The 10903-nt window shown below is 43.0% G+C and overlaps 1 protein-coding gene across 1 annotated transcript; it reads right to left on the bottom strand.

Annotated features, from left to right (window-relative positions):
* Positions 1 to 6532: 6532 nt before the first annotated feature.
* SIX4 (SIX homeobox 4) lies at positions 6533 to 10499 on the bottom strand (the record flags this gene model as incomplete). The annotated part of the gene is made up of 2 exons (XM_009582843.1): positions 6533 to 7329; positions 9811 to 10499. Coding segments are annotated over 2 exons (1486 nt in total), but the record flags the coding sequence as incomplete, so codon positions are not given.
* Positions 10500 to 10903: the final 404 nt, after the last annotated feature.

Below are 10903 nucleotides of genomic sequence, written 5' to 3'. Positions count from 1 at the left end.
GTTAGGACATGATTCATCCTGCATACCGCATGGGTGGCTGCTCAGGGAGAATTTTGACATTTGCATACGCTGAGACTTTCCGCTTCTCAGTTGCCCTCAAATCCCTGCACTTTGTCTGGTCGAGCGCGTGGGGGCTGCGCAGCCAGAAACCCCCTCCTGGAGGGGATCTCCCCCAGCTAGAGCCAACCCAGCAGTGGTGGTTCTCCCCCCGGCTGTGTTACGGAGCAGAAATGAGAGAAGCTGCTCACAGCCAGGTTGAAGGATGGCTTTAGACCCCCGGTCCCTGCTCCAAGCAAAGGTGGGACAGAGCTACCATCCAGGGATCGATCAGGAATTTGGTATCTGCAGGGCAGGAAAATATTATCACAGTCCTACTGCTCAGGCAAAACCCAAGCATGACAAAGGGAAGCGCTACAAACAGGAGGACTGAGCCAGGCGCGCTGCTTCTGGGAAGGAGTTAGGCAACAAGGCAATTGCCTCTCTCTACCTTAGGGCTGCTCCCGGGTAACTGGATTTACTTCGGCAGCTGCAGAGTGCGAGGCGGCTCACCCCCAGGCAGAGAGGGGAGAGATGCTCCCAGGGTTGGGAGGCGGCTCGCTGCGCTTTGCCACCGGGACCGCCGTCAGCGGCACTGCGTGGAGCGAGCAGGAGGCGGCTGCGATAAATGGGAAAGATGGAGAAATGGTGAGTAACAGTAAGGAAAGCTAACGTCTTAGTGATTAAAAATATAATATGTATATACAACCGGATCTGACTATTTGAAAAAATGAATCTCACAGACCTTCAGTGAGGGAAATATTTCACCTGTACAGGTTAGTCTGCTTGAACTTACTGTCATTCATTTTGGTATCAAAACTGTAACTAGGCAATCCCGGTACTTGGAACACAGATCTAAAGTAATATGGTAATGTGTTTAAATCCCTTAATACCAAGGGAACAAAAATTTCAGGCTGTTCTTTAAAGTCTGCCAAAAACAGGTCTGATACCAAGTGCAACATTTTGAAGAAAAATTTCAACAAACGTAAGTTTAGCAAATAGGAATTTACCTATCCAAAAAGAAACCCTGACATAGAAAGCATCCCAATGCCATGGGAGCCGCGAGTAAATACTGACTAGTCCTAACTAGTAGGTGGAAATATATTTCAATAGTATCTATCTAATTATGGTATATATTTGGTTTGAGACACCAGATTTAATAGCTACGTTTGATATGAAATAGAAGATTTATGGTTTTAATTTAGTATTTCAGAAGCAAAGTTAGGGTCTGACAACACCCACTCCAGTCAACAGAAAGTCTCATTCTAGCTAAGTAGGCTTTCAATCAATTCCCTGGTGAGCACAGTTGCCACCACCTTCATGATGAGTCATTGAAAGCCGAGTTTCTACTTTAGATTGCTTTTCTAACACAAAATTCAAAGCCCTCACATTATATCCAAATAGAAGTATTTACACAAGATGTGTATAAATATAAAGTTTATTCAGTATAGTGTTTAGAAAAATAAGTTCACATCATCTCAGAATACAAATAAAACACTTAATTGTCCAGGCACAAACCCCTATTACAGTACAACAAACATACATACTTTAGATCTCTTTGGTTGGGTAATTAAGCACAGATATGTTTGATGACACACTCTGGGGCGGCATCATCTAACAGTGCAGTAAAGACTTCTGATTATTCCCTCCTCTAATGTGTACATTCCGCTTAAGTTTCATATTTGTTGTAAGGCACAATAAACCCATATCGCAGAAATAACTGGTTAGTTCTGGACAAACAGTACATGCAGCAAAAGAACAAACATCCTCTGAATGTGAATCCTGAAAGTCAGAAGATTCACCCCCTCCTTGAGTTCAGAAATGTAAGAAGCTAGTTTTAAATTATATGAAACATACAAGTCAGGTATAAAATATCCTTCAAGATAATAACTGCTAGAAGATACAGGAAGACTTCAGGTCTCCTTGTTTGTAAAATGTCAGTACTTTTGTTTCCAGAGTTATAAAATTACTTTCTTTTTGTGATTTGAGATGGTTCTCGACCACAAGCACTAGGCAATTCATGCCCCCGGGAGTCCTGCACACGTATTTCATACGAAACTGAAGGGATGCACTCTTTTGGTTGTTCACCTGCCCTTGGTAAGAAAACTGCACAGGCAGTGGAAACCTACAGACAGGAAAAGCTCCTGTGCACATGGGGCCAAATTCTGCCCTGCTTAATTTAACAGAAAATAGTTATTGAGGTGATCTTGCAGGACTTGAAGTCAGAATTTGCCCATTACTGTCATTAACCTCAGATTGATAGTAATAACAATAAAGATGTTTCCAGCCTTACTTCTGGGTAAAGTAGCTTTCTGAATGCGTCTTCCTGAATCCACAGGCAGGATAAAGCAGTAAATGGAAAGAGGTATATGCTTCGATAGACTGTGACCGTTCGGCTATAACTGAGTGTCAGCCTTGTGCACTGGTTCATACTGCCACCGTATACCGGGCCAAATCTGTCCCTGATCCAACTCCAGTGAAATGAATGGACCATATTCTCGGCTGGTGTGAACGGACATTGAAGTCAACAGAACTGTGCTAGTTTAGCCGAGGACCTGGCCGATAGACGTCCGTGATTTATGTGGCTGAAATGTTCTTTTAGGTAAGACCACAGGAATAATGCTGCAAACAGTCCAGACAGAGCATTCAATTTAACGTATTTCTGGTTCTCTGCAAAACTCTGGGCAAAACAGAGGCAGCTTTAATTAAAAGTCGTAAAGAACAAAGGGTTTTTTAAGATCATGCTTTGTAGGAATTTGCTTAAACTTTAAGCGTATTTTTCAAAGCTGAGTCTGGGACCAGAAAAGTAGTAGAATTTGGCAATGTTTCCTGTAAGATTTCCAGTGGACTTACAAGTTACAAACACATGTGAAGTTGAAACGATCCTTTATTCTCATCCATAACAGAGAGGGAGGGAGGAGAAGGAACATGTATGCCAGATAGACATACCTTCCATTTAAACAACAGAATGTGATAATAAGGACTGTCTGTGGGGCTTGGACACTCCCTGCCATTCACGTGTGTGGGACATGAGCATCCATATGCCCTGAACACCGTGTAAAATCCTCAGTGGAGCAATGCCTTATTTACAGCAGCCGAAGATCCGGCCCTAGACGCTTTTCGGGGCTTTGTGTACTGTCTATTTAGAGCAGTTAGCCTGCTTGCTTGAGGGCCACATAATAAAAACTGACCCTTATTTTACAGTAGGAGTAAAACTACTATTTAAATATCTATTTTAAAAACACTGTACCGTGCAATGAGTCTTTATATTGTGCATATGTACCTGCAGAAAACATGAGGTTATAACTACGTTATCTGGAGGGAATGACACTTATTTTCAATGGGAGAAAGAAAGAGTAAAACATAATAATAAAATAAGTTACTTGATATCTGGAAGACTAGAATAGATTAATCTTACTTTGTCCCAAACCACTGCTTTTATGTACATCCTCCGCTCCCACTGAAGAGTGGGAAGTCTCCTATTAGAAGTACCAGACACTCCAAGATACGCGCCACTGTAACAACACATAGAGTTTTCACATCAACTGTGCTGCAAAGCCATGGAATTCAGAGCCTCAGTAACACAACAAATGCAAAGGAGGAAAAATTTTAAAAAAAACCTAACAGGTACTGGCGTAAGACCAGAGTCTTTTCAGTTATGAGACCTGATCGCATCAACAACTGAGAGTGCTCTGAAATACTCTCTAGCTTGCCTCCAAATATAGTCTGAGCTTCACAGATGAAATGTTAAGCCCCAGACAATTCCTTCAGAGCCATGCACACATTCTCCATTAATGTGACAATGATACAGGGTCCTTCTGATTTTCCAAACAGTTGAACAAATTCACGCAAAGCAGATACAGCTACTGTTGTTATCATCATCATCTTGGTTTTACGGGCACAGAAGAGGTGGGAAGCAGATTGCTCACGCTGGAGCCCAGCAAACAGATAAACAAGCAGAGCAGAGAGAAAAACTCTGGACTATCTGATTCCCTGCTCATGCGGAGATCCCCTGAATGTCAATGCCACGGGAACATATAACTCCACATTCTGCTTGTGATAATCTCCACTTTAAAGCACTTGCCTTAAACACCCTTTATGCTTGGAAGCACGTGGGGACAGCCAACTGCTTATGGGCTGCTTCTGTTTGCAGAGCATCAGTGACTCGGTACAGCTGCAAAGTGCATGCCTTGCACACTTGCTCTTCCCTTTCCCTGCACTTTTTCCCTGCAGCCCTAGAGACTCTGGCTCGCAGCGTGGACTCCAGTGCTAACCGACAGAGCTCAGCTTTGAGGTTCCACAGAATACCTTGCAAAACACGCTGTATTCAATATAGTGCAAAACAATAGTGAGGATGCCTATGCCATGCTCACGGCGCACAGAAAAAACCTTCATTCCTCAAAGGCTTTCCACAGAACCAGTTAACAACCAAGACAGAAACAGACTGGGATGTGCTACATCTATTCTCTTTCCTTTCCATTTTTTTGTCCTTTACAAGTGATCTTGTTTTGTCCTGAGCCTGATTCGAAGCCCACAGAAGCTTACGAAAACATTTCCCATCGCCTTCCAAAGGCTTCGGACCAGGCCCCTGATGAGGATGAATACATGCTTTAGTTACTGTATATATTCACATTAGAATAAAAATTAACAAAACAAAACCACAAAGATTAACAGCATGTCATTTTTATACATCTGCATTCTTATTATTATTTTAAAGCTTAAGGATGTGCTTTTCCATGCTACAAAAACTCCTCTGGAGGAAAGGTTAAGATCTGTTCCACCTGCCCAGAGCCCGCCCGCTTCTGCTGTCCCCGGCACAGCACAAAGGGGCGAAGGGAGAGGAGACCCATCTCCAGCCAGGCAGAGACCATGGCTACTCCCACGAGCCCTTCGGGCAGCTGCAGTTCCCACCATCAGCCCCCACACTGCTTATTCTGGAAGGATATATAAATACACCTTTAAGTGCACTCCTGGATGGGGGCCTGCTTGCTTGAGCAGCTGAAGCCCTCCCACGGGCTATTTGGCCAATGGGTCCATGTAAACATGGGGCTCCCTTCCCTGGCCTGCCCATCCAACCTTTCCTGCTCATCTGCCCGAGGCTGGAGCCAAGACACGAGCCGTTGGCTCGTCGAGACCTCAGCACGACAGCTCTCTGGGCTCCTCCTGCCCTGCTGACGTGGTATGGAAGGACCTATCTTTGGCTCTCTGCACCGCTAGTAAATGTCACCCACGATGACCAAAAGACTTAAAACTCTTCTTACTCATGCAAGTAGGGGCACCGAAGTCAGCGGGTCTACCTGCAGAAGTAAGGCATCAGGATTTGGCCCTGAGGACGGATATTTGCAAATCAGTGTTTTTATTCCTCCTGCCACTGTGCTTTAGTAACAAAGATAAGGCCACTAGGAAGAAAGGCACGTGGAATTCTGTAAAAAATACACAAAAAGGTTCAACTAATTTGCAAATTACTAACAAAACAAACAAAAAACCCCTGAACACAAAAACAGAGGGGGTAGAGACAGGGACCTCCTGGGTTTGTGAGACTGGGAGTTCATTTTCTAGTTTCAGTGTGATTAACATTTTACTTTTACAGTCTATTGCTTGAAAAACTACAAAAAAGAAAACCTTGTCAGAAATAACTACGTATACTTCCTGCTCAAACAATAAAAATAAATTAAAACAGCCAGAAAACGTTTTCCTTTTCAATGCATTGTGTCTAAAGTGAAAGGGAACATAAACCATAAATAAAATCCATTGTACTAATTTAAAAAAAGTCTCCTCTATAAGAACTGAAACAATATTTACATTCATACTGGAGAGAAAGCTTCTGAGTTGCATAATTAGAGTTTCAAATGATGTTTTTTCTGGTGCACTGACAAATGCTAGCTGTAGCATTTAGAAACCTGTAAATGTTTGATGTGAGATTTTTGGTTTGAACATAAGTCTGCTGGAAAAAAGCAAACACACCAGTAACAACATTATTTATGATTTTGTTTCGTTTCTTAACCTCAAACAACATAAAAGTAGCCGGTGAGGTATCGTCTAGAGTTCCTTAAAAATTTCTCAATGCCCATGGACTAGAAGTAAACAGCAAAAATGACTGCATTGTTTCTACCTTTTCGGAGCGAACTTTTGTGTTCTATCTAAAGTCAGGAGTGTATACTTACTGTTGAGAGTATGTTGTAACTATGGAGAGTCTAGTTAAATTATTAGGGTAGTATCTCTTAGCCAAACCTGCACCCATTCACTCGGTACTTGCCCTGGCCTTTCCTTTCTCCTTTAATCTGCTTAAAAGAGAATACTGCATGCAAACCAAGTGTGGCAACCTAATTCCATCGCCGGAGATTCCTCTGTACATCAATTCAGACCACTTAAATGTTCTTCTGTTTTCTTTAAATGAAAAAAAAAACCACCAAACGAAAAAAAAAACAACACTTGGTGCTCATTACGGCCTCGACAGGAGACTTATCTATTAAAACAGAAAGCAAGAAAAAAAAAGTTACAAGTCTTGCATATCTTCATCCATCTGAACTGTCTGCAGTTTGGCAAGTTCTTTTTTGTCCGTTTCCAGTTCTTCACAAACTGTGTCAACCATGTTACTCATAACATACTTGGATTTCGAATCCAGCATCATTAAATTGCCAGTTGACTTACTCTCTGAATTAGGTAAGAAATTCTCTTTGACGTCAGGTACAGCTTGCAGAACTAACCTGTGCTCTCTGACAAAATCTTGATGTACTTGTGCAGAGGAGTGGCTGACACGGTCTCCGCTTGTAGAAACTATTTCTCCAAGTGCAGGCTGTGCTGTAGAAATGGACAAGAGATCTTGACTGGTAATGAGGGAACAATTCTGAAGGGTTGCATAGTTAGTGTTGCTGATAGATATCACGGTAGAGGTACTGGTCACGGGCGATGACATGGACTGGCTCTCCGAGATACCAGAGTTCAGTTCTGCAGCATTTAAAAGAGTTGGTGGTGTGAGAGAAAAATTATGTGAGGGTGTTACATTCACTAATGAAGAGGCCAGGGACTGGAGTCCTCCGCTGGATGCATTTTCAGAAGACATGTTTACATTTAGTTGCGTGTTCTGACCGACTGGCATCAACTGAGAAAACACAAGGCTTCTTTCCAGTCCTTCTTGCTTGACAGAGCCTACTGCCTGGCCTGAATTGGGAACCGTATAAACAACTGCACTCGGAGCGAGGGGGCTGAAGAAAACCTTTCCTTGCTGCACTGTTGAAGACTCAGTCGTAAAAGTTCCTCCATCAGATGTGCTGGGATTTACTGAAACATTACCTAGAGAAAGGGAAGCAAAAGAAAGAAAAACACGGATTATAGTTGGCAGAGAGTTGTGTAGGCATTTTGTTAAGATGTTTTGGTCTTTTTTATGTTTGCAGTACACACATATACTAATATTTCGTGCAACACAAAACAGCATTGTTTGTAACAGGCGAGAGAAAATTTGGTATGAAGAAATAAAAGCCGTTAATAGAAACTGCTTCTAGAAAGAAAGAAAAGAGAAAGGAGAGAAAAAAAAAGGTTCTGGTATATTAGGTATCTTTCAGACTCTCATTAAGGGGCAAACAGTCCCCGGCCATGTGATTAAAATGAATGTGCTTTGGCCTTCACTAGTTGCCACCACTCAATTTCTATCTAAGAATAGAAGCATGAAAAGCTATTAAAGATAGTTCAGTGACAGACTACAGCTTGTGTGTGGGAAACTGGAGACACGTCACATGAAATCCACTACTGCTGAGCAGAACCTACCTGCAGAGTCAACCTGCAGAGAAACATCAAAAACCAGGAACTTCTACCAGGTTAACTAGGTAGTCCGTCAAGCATTCCGATGTATTGCCTTTCACCTTGCTTTATCACGTATTTCTAAAAGCCTAACCCTACCACATCCACCACACCATGTAAAGTCACCTAGCAACTGCCTACCCTCGCTGAAAGCCACGGCACCGCTTGCGTGATGTTGTAGCTAGCCAGAGCAAGAAGCGGGGGCCAGAGGCAACCTGAAGTTGGTTGTACTGGACATGCCATATAATCATTCCTAAAATAAGATATACTGGCTCTAAGGACTGGATGCCACTTCAAACACCTCTTTCTCAAAAGCAGTTTAATTATCATTTTAAGAGGCTACAGCTGGAGGCACCTGAATTTTTTTATAACAGCACTGAAGATGCATTTCTCACCTGGGGAATATTTTAGCTCCCTATTCATTTCCATTAATCAATGACAATGTTTTGGAAGAAGTTACTCATACGTGTAAACTAGAAGAATAAAGCGAGGCAACTTGAAGTTACCTGGCAATAAGATCTCATTTACAGTAGCTTACTTAAAATAGCCTGCAGCACACTTCACTCGGAATAGGCAGTCAGCTATCCATCCTTCTCGTGTTAAGAAAAACAAAAAGAAATCAAAGCAGCAAATACAGATCTTGACTCTTCTCTGCACCAGACTAGACATATGGCGGATCACTCTGCACTGGAAATTGGTATTTTTAACAATGGGGGAAATGTTATGAATCTTAGGACTTTCAAATACAATAGTCCCACACTGCTTAAGGGACAGAACCTTCTCGCCTTTGCTGGCTGTCAGTTTATGCCTTGGAGCATGTGGATTAAATGGCTCTTGTAATTACAGGTGGTATTCAGACTAAATGTCTTCTCTTTTTCATCTTGGTTAAACTATGTACCACTAACTTCCAGTGACTGCAAGTGCCACGTTTTAAGATCTTATAATTTTACACCCATGTGGAATGTGTTTGTACAGCTTCAGTGTTCCTCCCCATATTTAACAGCAAGAATAATTCACACCCTATATGCTTAATTCAAATAAGCTAACATGAGCACAGTTTGATTTTCATTATAGTACTCCTGGCTCCTGAAACTAGAAAGATTCATTCAAGTTTAATCATTTTCATAACCAGAGATACAGTGGCTAATGAGTAACAAAGCTCTTCAGTTGTGCTTTATAACTGACCTGCTTCAAAACAAGGATCCAGAACTAGGCTTGTGCTCCCTGGGATTCTTCCCAGCTGGCCGCAAGTTTCAGTCTACGGTATGTTAAGACAAACTCTAAAGCAAACTTGGGGAGGAGCCTGCACACTTGGCACGTGAACCTGCGATGACATATTTCCCTTGGACTGAGGGCAGTTTATCCAAATACCCTCACGTTTTATATCTACGAGCTATTGCATATTTCTATTGTTTCCCTGCAGTTTAATCTTTCTTAATTATAGGACAGAAAATGTACGAGCATAACTGCTTGGTCTTGTTGTGTCTATAGTAATTTAAAATTTATTTTTATGAAATGCTTTGGTTAAAAAAACAAAAAAACAAAACATCCACCACAAGAACAACAACGGTAACAATTTCCAGCTGCCGCAATTTCCATTTTTATGAACCTTCTCATTAAAAGAATTCAATGGCAAATGGGGAATATTTTGAATTACTGATATGTGTAAAATTTACAGATATTTGTGAAGACTAGTCTCACAGACTTCTGAGAACAGCATGAGATGAAAGGGGTGTAAAATACCAGACCTCCTTCTCTACTCTTAGCAGAGGAGCTCAGCCTCATGTAACAGTCTGGCCATGAGCATAACCAGTTATAAAGGAAGGCAAAAGGTATTATTTGATGTACTGCATGTGGCTGTGACTGAGATACAACGCTGGTACCTCAGAGGAAAAGTACCACAGCTTCTAAAACACAAAGTCTGCCCGATCCCAACTTTTCCTTGTACCTCTTACTGTTAACAGACAAAACTTTTACCTTGTGAAGCTGCCACAGAAACAGGAGGCAGCTGCAGAGAAGAAAAACCGATGCTTCCGTTCAGCAGCTGGCCATTTGTTCCTGAATTGGGGATCTGGACAATGCCATACTGGTTTATTTGGACAGGAGCAGTAAAAGTAACTACGGAGCCTCCATCTTGGGAAGCTGCAGTTTGTACGCTTTCCCTTTTCACCTCTGAGCTCGGTATCAATCCCGGGAATGAGACCGGGATGTTGCTGGGGCTAAAGGTGGCTGCCGCGGCATTGGGGACTGAAGCCTGAAGGAGTTTGAAGTCCTTAACATCTTCTGACGAAGACGACAGTATGTCAGTAATGGACACCCCGTTGCTTACAACACTCGATGTGGTTTTGGGTGAATTCAAGGTAACTGTCTGCGAAGCCCCCACGCTGAGTCCATTGAGAATGACACCGTTGGGTCCCTGAAGAAAAGAGCTACCATTGAGAAAGACGGGAGAGGTACTGGCAGGCACAAGGTTTCCATTCAACAAGACACCAGATGAGCTCAAGGCTATTTTAGTGTTTCCGAGCTGCTGCATGTAGACGGGTTCCATGTGGCCGGGAAGGCTGAGGCTGGTAACGCCGTCGGATGAGCTGGAGAGCGGATGGGGAGATAAATCCTCCTGCCCTTTACTGGATTCATCCTCTGTGCTAGGGTTGCCGTCTGACTCGCTATGAGAAAAGACAGAGATGACACTGCATTACTACGGCGGGCCAGCGAGCTCTGCACCAAGGGGGACGCCTTGCTTTGATACAGTTTGCGAGAGTTTTCCCGAATAATTTTTTCTGTGTTTTACCTTTACAAGGCACTTTAATAAAAACGGACACATCAACCCAGCCGCTCGCTGAGGAGAAACTTTACAGACTTGGGTTATGGACGTGTAAATAAACCCCCTCTCCCTGGCCATCCGACCCGGGCGACCGAAGGGGGCTGCCTGGCCCCCCTAAAAACGGACACATCAACCCAGCCGCTCGCTGAGGAGAAACTTTACAGACTTGGGTTATGGACGTGTAAATAAACCCCCTCTCCCTGGCCATCCGACCCGGGCGACCGAAGGGGGCTGCCTGGCCCCCCT

This window comes from Fulmarus glacialis, unplaced genomic scaffold, assembly GCF_000690835.1.
Source record: "Fulmarus glacialis isolate BGI_N327 unplaced genomic scaffold, ASM69083v1 scaffold19098, whole genome shotgun sequence".
Lineage (NCBI taxonomy): Eukaryota > Metazoa > Chordata > Aves > Procellariiformes > Procellariidae > Fulmarus > Fulmarus glacialis.
The sequence above is the reverse complement of the archived record's forward strand: the minus strand, read 5'-3'. Positions and strand labels throughout refer to the sequence as shown.